The sequence below is a fragment of the Lethenteron reissneri genome, chromosome 26 (assembly GCF_015708825.2).
Source record: "Lethenteron reissneri isolate LAM-NWPU_2019-01 chromosome 26, ASM1570882v1, whole genome shotgun sequence".
NCBI classification, from domain to species: Eukaryota; Metazoa; Chordata; class Hyperoartia; order Petromyzontiformes; family Petromyzontidae; genus Lethenteron; species Lethenteron reissneri.
The window spans coordinates 12,050,040-12,072,469 of NC_083804.1; the positions used below are offsets into that span (position 1 = coordinate 12,050,040).

Here is a 22,430-nt window from a genome sequence, read left to right on the forward strand (position 1 = left end):
TAAATAGCTCAGTGGGCCTTGCCTGGTAAAATAAAAAAAAAAAGGTTAAGTTTAGCCCTTGTGATGTTCATGTAAATGTTATTTATGAACTGTATTTTAAAGGCATTAATTTATATTGGATGCTTTTGATAACTACAATAAAAAAACATTGAATATTCTCCATTTATCAAATTAAAGTACTATGTGTGCTAAACTACCGTGCTCTACAGTGCAGGCAACCCTGCCCATCAGATGAATGACTCTTCGTCATTCAGAACCGTGGACACAGACTCCGAAGCCTCCTCTTCAGTGCAGTTCACAGCTTGCTCGGCAGTCTCAAATCGACGCACGACAGCCTCCCAGTCCCCGTCAGCTGCTACGATTTTTTTTATTATCTTGGTCCGAGTCGACGAAACGTGTTGGTCATCACTCCGTCATGCCCATCGGTTGGGGGAATATTCCGCTGGTTTTAGGATGGCTAAATAGGTGGTAGGGGGCGCTGTGTCCATTCGTGTTTCTTTGCTATCGACTCGTTACGGTGGTTTTATTTGTATGTTGTTTAAATGATTTGTTTACCTTTCTTATACTTTGCACTCATATCGTGTTTTTGTATTCTTTGTTATTGTAACGTTCTGACCCCGTGACCCTACTGAACATCTGTGAAAAATAGTTTTATAGCTCATCGGATTCCTCCAGTATAAATGTTCTGAATCTCTTCTGGAAGAGCCTGTGAGAGCCAGTGGTTATCCTTCGTTGTGGTACAGAGGGTGCTTGGTTCTCACCCAAAAGCTGTGGAGATTGAGGCCGTTCTTGTGCCAGATCTTCTTCTTCTTCTTGATGCGAATGGCTGGCTGCTCGTGTTGCTCCAGCAGTCATCTGTTGCACCAACATTTTGGCTGCGTCAGTCAAAATGTTTCTCCAGTCTGAGCCTGAGATTCTTCCTTTGCAGCCAAAGGAGAAGCTGGTCCGGCCGTGATGTCTTGGCATTGCGATGTCTCTGGATTTTGCCCTCTTGTGAAAAGTTCAGAGCATTTTCCACTCTTCTTGCTCCAGTTGAAACTCTCTGAGGATGTTTTTCTTGCGCCTTAAATTTAGACATGTCGCTGTGTCATCCCACCGCTGGTTACGAAGCCTATACCGCTGTTCATGAAGCCTATACAACATATACAGCACCTTGCATTCGGAGTCACTAAGCAAAAACCCACTGCTAATGGCTCCCCACCCCTTTGAATAAGCCCCCTTCCCTTTAAACCACCACCACCCAACAGCTGATCTCACGCGCCTCTTAATTGAGATGCGCGAACAAAGACGGGCACTGCATCGCACGCTTTCAGAAGCGCTTCTGGGGCCGTCTGGAAAGTTCTTCCTTCCGATATTAGGAAGCAAACTGGGAGCTATGGCACTTTTAAATCTAGATTGAAAACTGTGTTTAGTTTGTTGTCCTTCCCCGGTACCTCCGATTAGCACTGTTGGCTGCGTACGATGCGAAAGAAGTTCAGCCTACATACACGCCATGTTGCCCTCTTCCCATTAAACCGTCACCCAACACCTCATATGCAATTAAATGTATGCTGCCAGTTCCCGCTCCTAACCCCCCTGACCCCTTTTTTGTTGGCAAGAATCAATCCGTGTGCGCCCTGCGTCTCTCTCAAGACTGCCCGACCCGAAGTGACTACCACAAAACGATGTTTTCGTTACATTGTCCTTTTTTCTACATTTGTGTCCAATTTTCATGTCCGTACCATGCCATGCGACGACGTATATATTCAGAACTCTCATCAAGCAGTGCATCACCCCCCCGTGTTATAGGACAGCTTGTGAAATTATATTTCATATAACTACTTCTAAGATCCTGAAAGCGAATTTTATTATCTTGTATACATTAGGGGGGTTCACGTTTTCAAAAGTTCTGCTATAGAGATATGTTTGTCACATGGCAGTAAAGCCCAATTCATTTAAAAAGTCTCAGCGAGCTTTCATCCACATGAAATGGGATGGGCTCTTATAACTAGCTTGAGACCATGAAATAAACCTTCATTCAGGTGGCTACTCAGATTCATGTTTGGGATCTCATCGGTGTTGATTCAGTTCTCCCATCCTTGAGCCACTCAGGCACGTCGGGAAAATAATTTTCAAATATGTATTCAACAAATCAGCTCTTCAAGATGTATCTTCGGGCTGTACTGCATGTTATTCAGCACAATGTCCGACTTTTCTTTCCACGTGTCTCCCAACAGGTGGAGTGAAACATCACACATCATGCCGAACAACTTGGGGTACAACCTGAAAACACAACGGGGAGCTACTTTATCACTTAAATAGTCCTATGGAGAGAATAACCCCTACTATGGAGTTACAGAATTTCCACCACTGACCCCGGGCCACTAACTGAGGTGCATGCTGCCCCACTGGCTCGTTTAGCCAAACACTGACTTTTCCACAAATCTGGCTGTCGCCTGATGAAGCTAGTTGTAATTACTCAGTTTGTAAATGTTGTGGCTTGGCTCTCCAACACACCGATGTGCTGTACTAGTGACGAATTGGCACGTTCTGTTTACGTGACAACCCTTACTAGTTGGCTGTGTCGGGTGGTGGCGGGTTTTAACGACACATCTATATATTTACGCGATCTAACCCAAAAACCTCGAGTGAAGAAAAAACGAAACCTACATTTGATGGATGATCTTTTTGTTTTGCATCAAGCTGCAGCAGAAATGACGGTGGCAGCAGTAGTAGTGTGATGAGTGAGGCAGCAACACTATTTTTAAATCCTTTATATTAAGTTCACTTGCTTGCTTGCTTACGACTGTGTAAATCTTTCGGTCGTTTTTTAACCCACTTTCCGTGATCCAATCGAGCTGACATTTTGCACACAGACTCGTTGTGCGTGACAATGTATTTTCGTGAAAAAAAATTCCAAAATTTTACACGTTTTAGGATTTTTTTTAATATTTAATTACCAATTGCTTAATGGTGGCAGACAATCATCTGACCCATAGGTGGCAGCCACCTCAAGCCAGAGGATGAGAGGACTCTAGCCGCCCGTTTCAAAGACCAATGTGGGCTGGGTTGTGGCCCATTGAACACGCATATAAAGGATTTATAGTGAAAAACTTTGTTTTTACGGGTTAATTTTTTCCTGGTTCACTGTAAGGGCTGCCCTCTTATCACAAAGCTGAGACCAGGGGTCGGCAACCTCCCACTCCGGAGCCGCATGCGGCTCTTTGGCTCGCCCCTTGCGGCTATTTGGCTGCTCCCTTGCGGGCAGCCGTCTTTTAAAAAAAAAAACACCATAAATCTTAAACGTAATTTAACGTAAAGATAATTGATTAAATATGGCAGAGAATGGGTGAATATGGAACTGTCTTGGTGGCAACAAAATATCGAGCGAAACTGTTAAATAATAACGAACGGGGGGGGTGGGGAATGAAATATATGCAGTTTATTCCATCACCTATTTAGTTGATTTAAGTCAGAATTTGTTTGTCATCTATGTTTGTGTATGTGTACAAGTAGCTTTGCGTGCGATGCGGCACTATTTCGGTCAAAGACCAAAAAAATGGCTCTTCTTCTTTGAAAGGTTGCACACCCCTGGCTTAGACCATGTGCACAGGCTCCCTCTCTTAGGTGGAGCACAGCCTGTGACTTGGAACTCATAATAATTGATTTATTTCACCCAACATCCCTGCCTACTCTCCCTGCTGAGGGCTACGTTGGTGGGTGGCGACATTCTCATGCACAATGTAATTGATAATGTACACCACGCCTCAAGTCATAGGTGTGCGTTGTCATTCACAGTCGGTTTTACTAGAAACACTTTCGATGTATGACCCCAGTGTAGATGCATACACCGTTAAATAAAGCAGAGGGGTGCAGTAACTGAAGCGTTTCCCACACGACTGCGTGAACCGGCGAGTTGTTTCCCACCTCGGCTAATATCAGAGTGATGAAGCGATTGTTAGGTTATGGGCACCCCGTTTCACCAACCCGTTGTGATTAATGTGGTGAAGTATGGTAAAAAAAAACCCTCACAACCGACGTGGCATAGGCAAGACTGCATGTTCGATGTTCACATAACAGGCTTGTTAAATTAGAGGTGTACAATATTTGCGTTTGTCTGTTGTGTAATGATGCCAGTTGTATCTATTGCAGAAATGTTCAATGTAAGCCTTCAACATTTGGTAAGCACTCGTGTCGTATTGCATTGCAAGGGAGAAAGACAATAACTGAAGCGATTAATATATTTTTTTATTTTTGAATTTAAGTAAACGACACCAACAAATGCATCCTGACGTCAATGCATGCAAATCAAATCGACGTTTCATGAACCGACCTAAACAAACCACTGCGTAGCCTCAACACGGGAGGCACTCAAAGCGACTTTGTGTTCTCCTTGTGCATGACCTTGCGGATTACTGGCACCAGTGGCCAATGGTCAATCTCTTGCATCACTTTCATGAAGCCACCGTAGCGTTTGAATGGCGGAGGCACGTGGAAGACCCCGTCTTTATTTCCAACCTCGGCATCCTCCCCCGTCACCGTCGCCGCCGCGTCCACTCCACGGTGCCCGGCCGAGGCCGGCGTCTCCCTGCGGCTCATGAACACGGAGTCGCCCGCGTCGTCTGCCGGGCCGTCCACCCCATTGAAGGCGTAGTCTGGGATCTCGGGGCTGTCGGACATGTTGGGTCGCACCGGTCTGCGCTTGCGGATGGTGGCCTTATCGGGGCTGCCCCAGCGGAAATGCCCCATGGCGTACTTGGGGGAGGACACGGAACGCTTGGCCTGGCTGGAACTACTGGCCGGGGAGGACTCCACCTGCCCCGCCAAATCCACCTGCTCCACCCTCGGACTTCCACCACTCTGGCCACCCTCGCCACTCAGGCCACTCTGTCCACCCCAGCGGATGAGCCACCACTTGTTGTTGGCGATGTCGAAATCGCTGTGGGATTCGGCTCTGCTGGCGATCCACTGCAGCAGGGGAGCGTCGTCACCGTCGTCGTTGTCATCACCGCCGTCGTTGCATTTGACCTGCACGCATGCCAGCAGATTCTCCAGCACCGCCGCCGGCGTGCCTGCCCGTGTCCCATTGCTGCAGTATTTCTTGCAGTCGGTGAAGCACCCCTGGAATGTATCAGTGAATGGGAAAGAGAGACAGGAGACGGTGATGGGATATTGGGTGGCAGCAGAGGTGGTAGAGACAGTGATACGATATTGGCGGAGAGGATGTGGTTGTGCCATCCAGATCACCAGCCTTTACATTTCTCCGCATGTGAAACATTTAAACTGCTGCCCTGCCATTGCTTCCTCGCGCCACTGCTCGTAGAAAGGTTTCCATAAGAAAGAGTTTGACAGAACTCTAGAAAGTATTTGTCTTACTCTTCCTCGCTGGCCAGACGATTTGGAAGTGGTGGAAGAACTCACACTTTAAAACCACACCAGACCTGCCGATCGACTACCCGTGGTGTACAAATGTATACTGCAGGGAGGACAGGCAGGGGAGATTTAATACACTTCCCCATTGTTTCAAATGCTTGGAGATTGAACCAACAGCCTCTGAATTTCAAATTCAGCAAGCTAACCATTTCACCACAGCGGCATGATCCACAGCGGCTGAACAGTATTTTTGTGCTCCTTAAATTTGCTATAAAATAAACTGCTAAGGTTAGGGGGGGGAGGGTTAATTGCCTAAAGGAAATCCTATCCAAGGAAGTTCTTGTAATCCTGTTGTTTGGCAGTTGAGGAGTCATGGTTGGTAATACCTGATAATGATGACGATGATGATGGTGGTGGTGTTTTTAAGATTGGGTGAAAAGCCAGTGTCTGTGAAAATTACAAATCTTCTGGCTGAAATCATTACCTTTTGGCTTTATGAAGCATCTAACTGCAAAGTAGCAGAACGTGCATCACGGGGAACCATTTAACCAGGGGTAATAAATAATTGTCTGCATATTTTTAAGACAAGTTGTCAAATGTCGCCAAAGGCTGAAACACGTTTGCAGATATTAGGCGGATTATCACATCTCCGGATTGTGAAAGATGTCGGTGGCTTGATTAATTGACCATATAACCACTACCATATATTTTAGCATGTCCGTATTGAAGGAGAAAAGTCTAATCTGGAGGCTCTCATCTGGTTGTAATTAAAGGTTATTAAAAGATGAAGAAACTCGCAACAAAGAGACTTACAATAAGACGAGTGAAATGTCAGACATGCTAAACAAGCATGCGGTACAATGTAAACATACCTCGTAGATCTTCTTGGTTCTTTCGGTAAAGTCACGTAGAACCAAGAAGATGAATCCCTGCAGTCACGAAAGCTTTAAATCGAAATTTATACCTCGTAGAGCTAGAAGCATGCGGCCTTACGAGCACTGCCCATCGAAGTAGTGGTAATGTGTTTCCCCCCTCACCTGGTCCAGCCGTGCCCAGCACATGGCACTGGTGGCTGGGGAGATGATTGACAGCATCCCCAGCAGAAGCAGCAGTCGAGAGCAGTTTCCCATCATTCCAGCAGCACTGAGCACGTGTGCACAACAGGAATAAAACGTCATGTAAAAATGTTAAACACCACTTGAAATCTTAGCATGGAACGACTACATTCTGACAACTATGCTAGTACACGTTCAATTGTTAAAGTAGTGTACGAAGTTTATTTCTGTCACGATTGAACCAAATCAGACATCTTTTATCAGCTCAAATCAGAAATGGAAAATAAACTCACGTGATTGTGTTAATGTACAAGGGTGAAACCAAACAACGTTAATAAGTTTGAGGTTACTTTATTGTAAATTGGTCTTCGAATAAATTATATTGTCAAATTATAATTTGAGTTAAATCGGCTCTTAAACATTATTTTTAAAGTTTGTATTAAATTATTTTATAACGAATATTCTAATACAGACCTTTTCCCCTTTTTCACAGTCTTGCTTTGGGTTGCAGGAGTGTCTTTGTGGCAGATCTGCGATGCTCCTCTTGCTTATATATCTTGAAACTACCTCCGATTTGAAAGAAAAAAACCCGCTTGGATGTCAGATTAAGTACATCAATTGCACAACACCCATGTGCAAAGCCCCACAATAACGACCAACGTGACTTTACAATGAAGCCCAAACTCAATTTCCGAAAGTGATAATTGACAGTCAAGCCCTTTTTTACGCGCTAAACACAATAGTGTCGGAAAGATAGCGGATTATCTGTGTGCTGTTTACAAGTAGCGCAGCTGTTGTAGCTGATTTTCGTACGAAGAGTAATATAGCGCATTCAACAAACTGCAGTGGTTCTTTATCCAAAGTATTCATCTTTATTAGGTCACCTATTATTACACTGGTCAACAAAAAAAAACTTTTTTGTGGCCTGGACTTTTGCAGCTGTTTTAGACTAATTTCAGGGTGCTGATTCCAAATCTGATCTCAGATTTGCTCTATCACATCTCATTTTTATGCTATCGGCATACCCCATTTTCATTGATTTTACCCGAAATTAACTCTGTCACTTATGATTGCAAGTTGTTGCGAGTCAGTGACTGCTTTAGTGTAAAAATATGGTGCTGTATTTTTAGGATAGTGTGTTTATCATATCATTTTATGTAGATATCCACATTTATTTAATATTTTTCTTCCGTAGTTTTTATTGAAAATGCAATATTTGATATCTCAAAAACCTGATGTGATGCCAGATTTGGAATCAGCACCCCAAAATTACATTAAAACCGTTGGAATACCTTATGCCAGAAAAAGTGTGTTGACCAATGTTATCCACGTGAATCCCCAGCCGCTATGAGCTGCACCTCCTCCACCTCCACCGTCTTTATTAAGCCATCGAACATATTTTTCTTCATTCAGGTGCCATTGCCAGGGTGTATTATATTACTGGCACGATCTTACAAGTGAGGACACGATGACAGCTTGTCTTAATTTTGAATTGAACCAAACTTCGACAATTGCGCGATTTGAAATGTTCTCAATGGATCGCCGGTATTCTTAGTGAAATCAAAATTTTTCGTTTTCGTGACTGCAAGAGTCTTAGTGAACTTTTGACTGCATTCGACAATCCGTTTGTCATGGATATGCTATCCTATGATAAAGCATCTAAAATTCAGCCATTGCCATTGAAAGGGTCAGCTTGGAAATAAGGCATCAGGGTGAAAATAACATGCTTGGAAGTAGGATTTACACGGTTCGAGGCTCATGACATTTTCTATATAGCTTAACACCATGACGTTAATGACAGTTATACAAATGTGGGTTGTGAGTTTATTAAAAGGTGGGGTTAGTGTGATTTAACATGGGTGTAGGAAGTTGGCAGGTTATTTTTTTATAAAGACATAGCAATAACCTGGTAAGTTGTCTGCAACATCCGTTTTTCCGACGTTAAGGGAAAAACACAGTTCATATAATTCGCACCAAGCTGTTATAGGATTAGGACACTGATGAGTAACTTCTGCTTTCACGTCAGACAAGGTCCATCTTTCCAATCAAATGTACAATGCCCATTAAATGCCGAATGAAAAATGCTGGAAATGGAGGTTTAAATTTAGACTGCTACCCAAAGCTTGAAAATGCCAATCGGAGTCCTTGAGATGTGCCTCAGCCTCCGTTTCAAAGTTAACACCGTGTAAAGGTGCAGCGCCACAACTGCTTTCTTACACCACTGCTGGAAAAAGGTCCTCCACTCGGGAGAGCATCTTGGAAGTGGGAAAACGACACTTTATCCACATGGGGCCTGCCGATCGACTGTGTACATTTACTGCCGCGATATCAAATTGAGACGGCGACCTCTGGATTGCAAGTCCAGAGTGATAACCTTCATACTCCAACAGCACCAGAATGCAGTGCATTCACTTGACATTGTGGCAATCTTTATGAATAGCTATAATGAATCCACTGCTGCATGAAGGCCTCCCAATGTCACATTTACATGTAAACTTGATGCAATCATCCACCTCGCTCCTCGTCACCCTGTGGTCATCCTCTCAGACGTGGTCACTCTTTTGGCCGAATGTCTTAAACATATCAAGGCAGCATCCAAATGTGTAATGTGATCATTTTATTCTGACGTTGTACATGGAAAGATAGGTGACAAGTAGGAATGTAACCATGTGTTTCCCTTGCAATTCAATGGCTTGGCATGGGATCACAATTTTATTTAATGTGTTATTGCTGTACAGATATGCGTACAATTTCATTCATGTACCGAGACCCAACTTTCATTAATAAAACGATACCTTACCACCTGCCCTATTCACAATACTGCACTGCATTTCTTGCAGAACTAATTACAGTAGTCAAAGTGTACTTTTAAGAAGTGTGGTAAGCAGTCACAAACATATCAGGTTCAATGCTGTTATCGCGACTGGATGAGATCAAGCATATATGTAACATTCAAAAGAAAGTTTATTTTTTTCCAGGAAACAAAATTAACTCAGAAGCAGAGGTAAGGTGGAAAACCTTGCAGTACTATACGTTACAAAATTCAAAAACTTGTATAATATACACAGCAATGTTCTGTTGTCCGGACTATTTAAGATGTGAGAATGTGTTATCAAGAGAACGTCAAGGCGAATTGCATCCTTTGGGAAAAAAAGGTTATGGTATTATTCACGACCTTACTGATAAAGTATATTACAACAGTTCATATTCATCGGAGAGGCAATTACACTTTCCCATGGTACATGGTGTGTGATATTGCTGGCTGGTATTTTCTCCAGATATCTAACGTGAGCTTGGGGATACTGGACTCAAATGGTAAAGTTTAAGTAAAATGCAGTAATTTTTTGCCCTCAAACACAGGAATGTTATAACCAAATTTTAATTAAGAACCTCAGCAGAAATTACCCCATGGTAATACAATTTGCTAAGGAAACGAATTTGTCATCGGGCATTATTATAGCACGCTTTTCAAACTGTTCATATTTTACCTTGCATTATTTAGCTTAATTTCTTAAGACCAACATGGCAGACAAAAACACAAACGTGTATCCATTACGGGCTGAAAAGGTGTAAAAATCTACATTCATATTTGTGAGACCAGGTATGACAAAAGGTTACATTAAACATTGTCTACTAGCTGCATAAGCCATACAGCAGATGGTGATCAAACAAAAACATTTGTACATGAAACAAAGCCTAAAAAGCAAACCTCAATTATTTTGTTAATAAAAACTATCACAATCCACTCATAGCTAACAGCTAACAAAAGTACGTTTTTGTATCTTGATGGTAGCAAATAATGCATGTTTCTTACTCTATTTTATAATAGTAATGTTTTATTCTCAACTGGCTTTTTCAAATTTAATTTGCTATAAGATTACCATTTCTTACAAGGCTCGCGTGTGAAGCTAATGGAAAACAAAAGTATAAATTGTGTTCATAAACACACTGAAGCAATACCGCTACTGGGAAAAAGAATACAACCCACAGTAACATAACCCAATGTATAAATCTGCAGGCCCGAAGCATGCAGACATCTACAACATCGCTCTTTCACAATCATCACGCAACGCACGCGCCGCTTGTGGATTTTAAATTTTAATGTTAAAAGCAGTAGGCCGGAACGTGTTGGATTTTGAGCTTGTGGACTTGAACAGTGCCCACTGGATGACGTCTGGGTCGAGCTCGGTAGTAGATGCGGCACGCTTGCTCTCCTGGCGCCAGGCAGTCTGCTGCATGTAGCTTGCGGTGGAAGGACCGTCACTCAACCGTCTGACAGCACAATGCGCGCACACACACTATAGCTGTACTTTCTGAAGGAGAGGAACATATTGCCGCGACTTTATATAATAGAGCCCTTGACCATTCACAGACAGCCTACAAAAATGTATCTGTTACGAAACACCTTAGTCACACTAATCAGGTAATAGAGGGGCTCAATTGACCTGTTAACAGTTTTTAATTGTATAATTCAGTCAACTTTAGTCACTACAACTTGGGCCTCTACACTGTCAGCAGGCATATTATTTTTTGCACTATTATTGGTTAATGTTGAGGTGTGTTAAGGTTTGGCTTACTCAATATAAAAATGATGCATTACCCCAGCTCGTAACGCAGGTGGGTGCAACACCACCTACTCTACCTTACGGGCAGTGGTAGAAGTGTCACGAGTAAATCAATATTACGCGTTGTTAACCCACCACCACCACCTGACAGCCAATTATTAAGGGTTGTCACGTAAACAAAAGGTGCCAATAATCGACTACTTCAGCACACAATATTTATGAGTACGACATTTCACTGGCCAAAACAACCAGCTTCATCAGGCTATTTCCAAGAATTATGAAGTTGTCAACCTGTTTCTGTCTTAAATAGAGCAAAGGTGATGTAATCACTATGAGCCTATCAAGTGCGAAAACCATTTATATGTAGTCCTATAAATTCAATGGATTATGTTCATTTGAGAATATGCAGTAACGAATTAATGGCCGGGTGAGTCACAATCAATTACCGTACAGTTGATTATGTTAATCTTACACGATCGAACGCATACCTTTATTTTGAATATTGGTCATTAAAGCCTGTGTTAAATCAATATAAAGTGGCCTATATTGACAGTGTTGGTGTTAATCACATTATAGTTCATTTCTCTATCAATTGTACATATATGCAAGAAATAAACCTGGACAGTTCCCAGGAAAAATGGCAAGGAATAGTGCATAAACAGCTCCCGTTAGACCACCTTAGATTTAGTTGACACAACTCTCAATTGTTGATAATTGAATATGATTAAAACACAAATGCACGACTTTTCATTAACTTCAAGATTATTTTTGCATATGGTCTATAGAAATACACTTGGGAATTCTGGTCAAATAATGTAACATTTTGATGCTACCAATACAATATTTCATGTTTATTAATCCGCAATCTCAGAGCTCCAATTCAAAGGGTTTGAGGCCACGGAGGCCACTGCTTGATAAGAAATTGGGTAAAGGAGAAAATAGAAGAGAATCTGGGAGGCCATTAGCAAGAAGTGGACAGACAAAAACAAGAGCCGTTGCATGGTTATTAGCAAGGCAAGCTTACTTGAGAGCAGAGTTTGGCTGCTGATCATGCTTGCTCAAGTGAAGTTGGCATTTCATAGGCTGACCTGTAAAATACAAACAAAATACATTATACAAGGAGCACTTTAAACAAGCATAATGACTTTGTTAGGAAGCTTTACTGAAAGAACCAAAGAGTAATTCCTGCAGTCACGAAAGCTCCAAATTAAGTTTGAACCACTTCTACGGGGAAGTTTTAAGTTTGTTTTCTCTCTCTCTCTGTGGGTCTCTGTTGTTGTCTCTCTGCTTGTGTATCTGTCTTCGTCTGTCTTTCAAAATTCACTCAACTTCTAATTTAGCAATCTTTTAATAACATAATCAAACAGGCTATGCGTAAATTGTGTGTTGACCGCCTCTGTGTTGCATTGCATTACATTTCGAAATATTGCTAGGTTTATTTGAATTAGTGTTTTCTCTCTCTCCGTCTTCCCTCATTTTTAAATCCTTTATATTAAGTTCGCTTGCTTGCTTACGACCGTGCAAATCTTTCGGTCGTTTTTTAACCCACTTCCCGTGATCCAATCGAGCTGACATTTTCCACAGACTCGTTGTGCGTGACAATTAATGTTCATGAATTTTTTTCCAAAATTTTACACTTTTTTGGACAAAAATATTATATTTAATTACCAATTGCTTAATGGTGCCATGCAATCATCTGACCCATAGGTGGCAACCATCTCAAGCCAGAGGACGAGAGGACTCTAGCCGCCACACATATAAAGGATTTATAGTGAAAAACTTTGTTTTTACGGGTTATACTTGTTGTTATTGCGCATGCTCCGTGCCACTCATTGACATGCTAATTCTCTACCCCCCCTCTCTCTCCGCCCCCCCCCCTCTATTTCTATTTAAGGCCTCGACATAGAGGCATGGTTTCTCTGTGTGCCTATGCGTGTCTCTCTCTCTCTGGTGTCTCTGTGTTATCTCTCTGCTTATATGTCTGTCTCCGGTTCTGTGTTTTATATTTCTCTCAAATTTAGCATTCTCTGGAAGAACATAATCAACCAGGTAGGGTGTTGACTGTTATGTTAGCCGACTGTGTTGTATTGCATTATATTTCTAAGTATACTAGGTTTGTTTTCTCTTTCATTTATACCTGATGATGATTGCTTGTGTTGCAATCGAAACGTCGTATGCTATTATCTAATTTATTATTTTCTCTTTATACGTGACTTTACCAAAAGAACCAAAGAGTAACATAAATGCTATTTCTATGAACATAAAGTATTTTTTACAGGTACAGTAGAAACTAAAAATCAACATTGTAATTGTTAAAGTACATGGGATTTAAAAAAATGTCAATTAAGAGTGCAAGAAAATGCAATTGTCAGTCTTTATTACATCATTGATTACATGGCTTTGCAGCTCTATTGTACAGCTCTTATCAATGGTGTTCGGCTTGTATTGCATCTTGTACGGAATGATGTTCAACATTTCACTCCACATTCTGTGTGCTTCATTGGGAACCGCAAGCAACTCTATTTAGTTCAGTTCCTGAAGTTCCCAGTACATTGAGCGAAACGTCGGACATCATGCTGATCCCAGACGCACTACGATCTGAAAACCCACTGGGAGAGCTAAATAATGAATGGTAATGGGCCTGCGAATGTAATCTGGCTTACCATCCAGATAGCGATTGTTGTATTTTTCATAGGCTGTAATGGCATCATCTTTCCGCACGTATACAACCTCCGCAATGCCAACCTGGACCAGGCGGGCGCGCTTGAGTGCTCCATAAGCACTAAACAGCTCCTAAAAATACAACAAAAATTCAACACTCTTTACTTTTAAACCTTCATCTTCCATGTGGCCAAAATTGTGCTATCAGTATCATTTAATGAGATTAAGAATATGATTGAAAATTTCATAGAAAAAGTGCAACCCTTTGTGTTCGAGAATGGCCCATTGAAAGGAGTTACAGCAATACTTATTACATACAGTGAAGGCCCAAACAAGAGGGGGGGGGGGGGCATCACTTTTCCATCCACCCTGCTACAGAGAAAAGTGCATCAAATGACAGTCACATGGAGCTGGAATTTAACCACATTCAGTGCAGATGCCAAATACATGTGATGGGGTTTTTTTGTGTGTTAGTTGTTGGTGACTGAGCCGAGACCATTACAGCACTACACTTGAAGACCTGGCTTAATAACGAGAAGCTTTCAGGATTCATCCTAGGGTATAAGTCTCGTCAGCTCGGCACTAAACTCTTAGGCCACTTGCTTACCTGAATTCCACACTTATTTAAAATACCAGCATACATGAAACAGTAGCATGTTTTTCTTAGAACCAAAAATCAGGTCAAAATACAATCAAAGCAGCAAATATCCACACATGCGCCACACGATTTTCCAAAGAAAATACAGTAGACTCTCGATTATCCGCGTGCGGTTTATCCGATTTGCGGATTAACCGCGCACCTGATATTTTTAAATAAATTAATAACTAATTGATTTTCCCTTAAGCCCAAATTTATAATCTAAAACTGCTAAACATTGATATTCTTGAAAATGTTAATTACAAGTCACGTGCTGAAACCAAAAAAATGTGCTCTGGTTAATCCGAAATCCACGTGATTGCCTCTTCAGTACAGAAGCTGCATATCTTTACATCAGTGGTGGGGGGAGTTTGATTTTGATTGGAGTGGCTCTGCTGCTATCCACTTAGTGGGCAGTCTTCTGCGTGGGAGCAAGAAAGTGTCCACAGAACACGCGCATCGCTCAGTCGATTATTTACAACAAATGTTTTTGTTCATTAACAAACAACATTTTCTGAACCGAAAAATAATTTATACCTATATTAGTGGTTTTTGGCATATAAATCCACAGAAAAGGGATATTTTGGATCATCCATGATTTTGAATAATCCGCGGCCATCCTCCCCGTCATTAACGTGGATAATCGAGTCTATTGTGCCTTTAATTAAGACCACATCAGAGCCCATTAAGACAAAAGCCTTTTTGTAAGAAGAATCTTGAAGTACAAAAAAATATGGAACAAGGTCCTTCAATCCTTGTTAAAACTAAACATGTTTTTAAAGTTGTAACTTTTAAATAAAAATTTCAGACGGTAATTTTCAAGGTGAACCATGTTAAAAGCTAATTTACAATGAAATATACTTACAACAATGTCTTCCTCGGATACTTCAGGATGTAGGTTTTCCACTGTAAGCTTTACCCCTTCCAATGGGCTTGGACCTGTGCTGGAAGCAGCTTTCTGAAAAAGAAATGCTTTGGGTCAAGTTTCTATATATATGTAAATACAAACTCTTGCTGGTCAATACTGCACATTCAAATATCAGCAGTTCAACCTTTTTTTAAACCTCAATTTCCTACCGGAATGGTCTGTGGCTTGGGGGTGAACATCTCATTACGAAGATCCATCTGACGTGAAGGCCGAGATGGGGGTGTAGGGGCAGGTCGTGGTGGGGCTGGAGGAGTGTAGTAAGACTGGTTTGGCACAACCTTTGTCCATCCTTTCAACCCCTAACAAAGCAAATGCACAGTTGTGTTTAACATCTACATTTCAGAAAAACGAAGCTTGTGGGCACTGTACATATTTCATAAGATGCTACCTTAGAAAATATTTAACGTAAATGTACTTACTTCATCAGCAGCCCTTTTATTAATTGCTGCCATTTTCATGTTAGGATCTGTATAGGCTTCATCTTCCATATTATATTGATTCTGAAATATACAAAACAGAGTATTATCTATTATTATACATATACCCACCATTTTTCAACTGGTAATTGCTTTCTTCTGAAAACAAGAGAAACTAAACATGTGGAAATAAAACAAAATGACAAATGTATTTTAAGGTCTTTACCTGCGGTGGTTCACTCTGCATTGGGCGGTTTACGTTCATCCCAATGGTCCGTGTTAGCCCAATTTTTGTAGTGGTCATTCCAGGTCGAGGTGCAGATCCTTGTCCAGACATCATTGTGGGTTTGGCCAAGTATTCTTGTCCAGTATTAGCACCTGGTCTTGATGTGTAACCCTGTCCAGACGTGACTGCAGGTTTATCCAGGTATTGCTGTCCAGGCATGTACAAATCCTTATAATGCATTGCTGGTTCTGGCATATAACCTTGTCCTGATGTAGGCCCAGGACCAGACATATATCCTGGTCTAGGCGGGACACCTGTGGAAGCCTGCTGTCCAGTCTGAGGTTTGATCCCTGGTCCAGATTTCTGAAAAATGGAAAACATGCATGGTTTGTAACCTCTGTACATTTTCAAAGCTTTCAAATATGAAAACACATTTTAGGCAAAAAAACCTTCATTATGTAAATATATTGCCACAAAAAAATCGCACATTCTACATTTATATTTTACATCGTAATAAACATAAAGCTATAGTGAGACAATACCATAGCCTCACCGAAATTCATGAGTTACACTTGATATCTATGTTAATGGTACAATTATTAGGTTATATTTATTTTGAACACAGCATTAAGTAAACAATGGGAGTTAACTATGCACTATATTTGTTTTAAGTTTCAAATTTAAACCTTTAATGCTTCCCACTCACACCAAATACATGCAGGCATATCAACACAAGACTATACACCAAATCTATAGTATATTTTAGATAGCATATTAATGACAGGAAGGGTCCCATTAAAAGTTAAGGAAATATTACAACTAACAATGTTTTACATGATTCATTGTCAGAAAATTCACCCACATGCTAATTTCTCACAAACTCACCATAATGGTCTTGCTGAGGCCCAACCCATGACGGAAGACCGGTGCAGCTCCTTGAGTAAACTGCGGCGTGACAGCAGCAAAATTTTGAGCGGGCGCAGTGACTCCATTGCGACTGCCGCTCAGTTTGAGGCGGGCATCTGCCATCCTGTTATCAACCCTTGCGGGTGCGCTTCCCACCACCGGCCCTGCCACAGGCCCACCCAGACCTCTGCGGGCACTCAACAGCTTCTGCCGTGCATCCATCACCCGTTGCGTGGGCGGCTTGTTTGTCAGCTTCGCCCGTGCGTCAACAATCTTTGCTGGTCCCAGCCTCTCGCGAGCATCCCGCACCAGCAGCGGTTGTGGCCGTCCATCGCTCGTGCCCAGCCTGGCCCGGGCATCGAAGGGGCGAGACAACAAAGGCCGCACCCCGGACGGGCCCTGGTTGATGCGCCCACTGTATGGTGCAGGAACAGTGTCACCCAGTCTGGCCCTCAGATTAACATTTGTGGGTCGGGGCCCAGTTCTGCAAAGGCAAAAGTAAGGCAGAAGTACAGAATTGGGTGGCAGGGTGGTGCAGTGGTAACAGCAAAAAGGGCATGGACTTTGTATGTTCTCTTGTTATGCATGGGTTTCCTCCCATAGCAAAAAAAACATACAATGTAACTGCTATTAGCCAAACTTGTCAATGGTGAAAATCATCTGCTCATTACATCACCCCATCCTGCAAAAACTTGGCAGAATCCTTCTGAAAGAGGTGAGGCTTTCATAGATAAACACGTATAATACTGGTAGGAACCACCTGGTTCTACCAGCCCACAGGGGATTATTGTGTCCGTCCGTCGTGCATCCAAAAGCATGATCAATCCACTACTGGACAAAGGATTTTCAGCCATGCGAAGCAGCAATTCATTTGACACATTAACTGATCTCATTTCTACATCTAAGCAATAGACGTACTCTCTGGCATGGTCTCTCCTTTGACAAGCAACCATCATCAATTTCTTCCAACGACCTGGCCTGCCCAAGCTCACTTACTTTTAAGTCAACACGTCTCTCATTAAATCTTGACTTAAAGCTTTCGTGACTGCAGGAATTCATATTCTTGGGGTCTTTCGGATCCACGTGTTCCATCGATAAGTGTAACCCCAACCATGCACTTTTTATAGATTCTTATTAATACATTTTTAAACAGCATATCACCCGCGATGACATATGGATCTAAAACATTGGGCTTTGGCAACATAGATCTAAGATATTAAATCGCACTGTATATGTCCAATATGGTATACAGTTTAACACGTAGGCTTTCGAGACCGATATCATCCATAATATCGATTTTTTTGTGGGATAGCGTGGATATAAATGTGTCGTTAAACCCGCCACCATCCCACACAGCCAATTAGTAAGGTTTGTCACGCAAACAGATCGTGCCGTTACTAGTACAGCACACAGGTGAATGGTACACAGTACATTACTCAGTAGAGCGGTACTGTCCCTGTGTAAATTAACTTTTACATTTTAATATATTCCAATGATCCTGATTCCACCGATTAAGGCCTCCCCAAGCCGCGTCGGTAATGGGATATTTAACCACGACTCGTCAGTGCGGGGTGAAGAGAGACGATATCTGTGGTAGTGGGGGGGGGGGCACCGCCTCGGTACGCGCATTTCAATTAAAACAAAAACCAACCCTATTCCAATGCAAAACCTCTCCCCGAGAAAGTTTTTTTTTTATTCGAAACTCTGCGAGCCTCACCGGATGAACAACTGACACTGCGATCACTAACGATCTATCAGCAACTACAATCGTCAATTTAATAACCCCAACGACAACCCCGCGGTTTAACACGTAGGCTTTCGCGACCAACATCATCCATAACACACGAGTCGTTTGTTGTTGTTGTTGTTGGGTTACATCGCGTAAATATATAAAGCCCCTAAGACAAATAACTCGAGTGGCTCATTTTGTGCGCGGCCTAGGCGTGTGGGCTTCGCGCCCGTCTGGTGTAACAAGAGTGGAGGCGACGCACAATCGCGGCCTACACCCTGGCCACGCGCGGTCGTCGCTTTCGGGCCCCGCGGTGGCCTCTCGTCGCGATGTGATCACAGCCAGAGAGAGAGAGAGAATCTCCCCCCCCCCCGCGCCTCCTCACCTGGCGCCCTTCACTTGGATGCCGCGCTTCCTGATGATCTCGTCCAGAGACAGGTCGGCCATCTCGGATGCTCGCCCAGCACGCAGGGGGCATGCCGGGAGTGCCGGAAGTGACGTGGAGGGAGGCGGGGTGCGGCTCGCGCACCCCCTCCTTCACCCCCCCCTCTTCTCCCCGCCCCCCTCCTCTCCCCCCCCCTCCTCTCCCCCCCCTCCTCCTCTCCCCGCCCCCCTCCTCTCCCGCCCCCCTCCTCTCCCCACCCTCCTCTCCCCACCCTCCTCTCCCCACCCTCCTCTCCCCACCCTCCTCTCCCACCCTCCTCCTCTCCCCGCCCCCCCTCCTCTCCCCGCCCCCCTCCTCTCCCCGCCCCCCCTCCTCTCCCCGCCCCCTCCTCTCCCCGCCCCCCCCTCCTCTCCCCGCCCCCCCTCCTCTCCCCGCCCCCCTCCTCCCCCCCCCCCTATCTCCCCACCCTCCTCTCCCCACCCTCCCTCCTCTCCCCGCCCCCCTCCTATCTCCCCACCCTCCTCTCCCCACCCCCTCCTCTCCCCGCCCCCCCTCCTCTCCCCGCCCCCCTCCTCTCCCCCCCCCCTCTTTTCCCCACCCCCTCCTCTCCCCACCCCCTCCTCTCCCCGCCCCCCTCCTCTCCCCCCCCCTCCTCTCCCCCCCCTCCTCTCCCCCCCCCTCCTCTCCCCACCCCCTCTCCCCACCCTCCTCTCCCCGCCCCCCTCCTCTCCCCGCCCCCCTCCTCTCCCCGCCCCCCTCCTCTCTCCCCCCCCTCCTCTCCCCCCCTCCTCTCCCCACCCCCTCCTCTCCCCGCCCCCCCTCCTCTCCCCACCCCCTCCTCTCCCCACCCCCTCCTCTCCACAATGCCATATTACTGGCATCGATGAATTAACACAAATAACATACATTTACATCAAATACAGGCGAATTCTGGTACAAAGTCCAAAGAAATGTCAAAGATTGTCGGGAAGTTACCAGAACATGCGTGCCAGCAATGACGTTATATTGATTGTGATAATGTTTTTCGTAAAAACTAATTAACTGGTCAAGAAAGCTTCAAATCAAGATTCCAATCAAGACTAATTAGATAATCTTTTGAAATTTAGAGAAATAACAAAAAGTAATACACCATTTAGTTACATATTTATTTCATTAACTAGCTTGTTAGCCCGTCCTAAGACGGAAGCTGTAATATTAAAGATGTAAATCAACGTTTTATTGTGATTGTTGCATAAACAAATTTTCGTTTCCACTCCGCCGTCTTCATGCGGAGTGACGTCCGCCGTTCATGATTATTAATGACGGGGGGGGGGGGGGGGTCCATGTGGAGGACCCCACCTCTTCATGATTATTAATGAGGGGGGCTGGTCGACATGGAGTGACGTTACACACAGACATTCTTGGCTCATTATATTAGTAAATTATGTTGGTTAACTGTGACTAACCCAACTGGTAATAGGTAACTCATTGTAATGTATATGACTACATTAACCCCCCTCTAGTCATCGCACCTGATCGGCTCACAGTGATGCCATGGGGCCGTCCATAAATGACGTCACGCGATTTTGGACGATTTTTGACCCCCCCCCCCCCCCCCTATTTCGTCACACAGCGTGACAAAAAGTCAGACCCCCCCTCAAATATGACGTCACAAAGCTCTGCTCTGCCCCCCCCCCCCCCACAAAAACAAAACTTGCTTCAAATCGCTTTAAACTATTGTCATTGTAGTGCGTATTTAATGTGGCGCTGCACTCTGATGTTGTAGGAGAAAACATTTATTAAAAAGTCTATTTAATTAAGTAGAACGTGTTGTCTATATTTATTTAAAGTTGCGCATTTTGATGTGACGTCACATTTCTCAACCCCCCCTCCCTCGTCACACATCGTCACAAATGTCTGACCCCATCACCTTTGCTCCTTTATTTAAGCCCGAAACAGGAAGACTTGTTCACAATTCTTGGAAATCGCCTGATGAAGCTGGTTGTAATCACCAGTGAAACGTCATATTAATATTGTAAATGTTGTTGGTTTACTCTCCAACACATCGGTCGTAACTAATTGGCACGTTTTGTTTACGTGACAAAACCTCACTAATTGGCTGTGTCGGGTGCTGGGTTCACGACACATTGATATTTACGCGATCTAATCCAAAACACCTTAATTATGTATAATATTGGTCGTGAAAACCTACGCGTTATACTAAGTGAAGTGAGCGCTACACGCTACACGAACCATCGAGTTTTTTTTATTGTTTTTGTAACTTTCTGAACCGCCCCTACTGGACATCTGTAAAAAATAACATTATAGCTCATCGCATTCCTCCAGTATAAATAAAGATCCAGAAGTTCTCTTGGTGGCCAGCAGACCTCGACATTGTCTTTTAGTTTCTGAACATCTTGCGGCAGGCAGGAGAGCACGATGTGGAGACTAGAGCTCAACACAGCCATCGGGTCCCGGTGGAGAATATGTCCCAAATATAGATGAGCAGACGCTGCCTCCTTCAAATGTTTGTCTCTTCGCGTGAATAAAATAAATAAATAAAATTACACAACAGTCAGCCCCACGACAGTTCTGTGCTCTGTGGAGTGCATCATTTCAGCAGCATTGATTCAAGCTAAACAGTCCAGAGTCTTGCTTCTAGTTTACTGAATCAATGCTGCAGTGTCAGTCATTGGGGGGCTATACTTCAACACACTGGTTGGTGGAAGGGGAGTTGTTCTGATATCACTCGCCAGCATGTGAGCTAAGGCTAGGTTTTGAAGTCCGGTACGCTAACCACTGCGCCCTTGCGCCACTCGGTGGGAATCATGATGTTTCCAATTTCCCGCTTTCACACAAAAATAGCAGAAAATATGTTAAACAAAACCATGAGTTGCTTTCACACATTTTCTAGTGACATGGCCCAACTGCAAACAAGTGCCATCTTTCCAAGCATCGAAATCTATAGACCACTAGTGTTGTATCCATATGCAATTTCACATCTTGTGTTGGCATTACAGCATTAAATTTCACATAATGTGTTGTCTGTCGACTACATTCACTCCAGAACCGTACATGTAGTTGTTTTACATAGGTGTTCATTTTCATCCACATTTTTTAAAATGTTCATTTTGAGATTGACTTTTCAGTGATTCAGCTGGCCACCCGATTCACAAAAACGGAGGCATCATCAGTGCGACCACCACTCTGCTGCTCCTGACGCAATCATCTGGCTCGACCAGCTGAATGTAAAATTATGGTTGTTGTTCTAAATGAACACGAGGAATTAAAATATATATATTGGAGGTATGGGTAGTACGTGAACGTGTTTCATTTGCACACAGAGGAGTGCCTCGATAAGCACAAGCGAAAGGAGGAGAGGGTGGTGCAAGAGAGTGGCCGCGCGTGAAGGAGACTGCTTGAAGTGCCCTTCTTGTTAGCCCACTCTTCTGTTCGTGTGCCGTCCCATCAGCGTTGAACAGAGCTTCTTTCAATTCAAAAGCCCCACCTAAGTGGCAGCCGTGAACTCGTATAGCCTCACACATGGCTGGTCCCCTGCACGAACAGCCCCAAAAAAAACCGCACACACGC

The 22,430-nt window shown here is 43.6% G+C and overlaps 2 protein-coding genes across 3 annotated transcripts; both read right to left on the bottom strand.

Annotated features, from left to right (window-relative positions):
• Positions 1-4,239: 4,239 nt before the first annotated feature.
• Positions 4,240-7,014, bottom strand: LOC133347401 (pro-opiomelanocortin-like). Its single transcript, XM_061559647.1, has 3 exons — positions 6,882-7,014; positions 6,390-6,495; positions 4,240-5,100 (listed from the first exon to the last, which is right to left on the bottom strand). Exons 2-3 carry the CDS (start codon positions 6,483-6,485, stop codon positions 4,351-4,353), a joined length of 846 nt encoding a protein of 281 aa, XP_061415631.1. The 5' UTR covers positions 6,486-6,495; positions 6,882-7,014; the 3' UTR covers positions 4,240-4,350.
• A 1,995-nt stretch (positions 7,015-9,009) lies between these two features.
• Positions 9,010-18,969, bottom strand: POLDIP3 (DNA polymerase delta interacting protein 3). 2 transcript variants are annotated; one of them, XM_061560188.1, is made up of 9 exons: positions 18,861-18,969; positions 16,726-17,230; positions 15,841-16,203; positions 15,618-15,698; positions 15,348-15,497; positions 15,136-15,228; positions 13,636-13,765; positions 11,997-12,060; positions 9,010-10,679 (listed from the first exon to the last, which is right to left on the bottom strand). In XM_061560188.1, the coding sequence occupies exons 1-9, from the start codon at positions 18,920-18,922 to the stop codon at positions 10,499-10,501; spliced, it is 1,629 nt and encodes a 542-aa protein (XP_061416172.1). In that variant the 5' UTR covers positions 18,923-18,969; the 3' UTR covers positions 9,010-10,498. The 2 variants fall into 2 exon arrangements, with proteins under 2 accessions (XP_061416172.1, XP_061416174.1); XM_061560190.1 differs by lacking the exon at positions 15,348-15,497.
• Between the last annotated feature and the right edge of the window lie 3,461 nt (positions 18,970-22,430).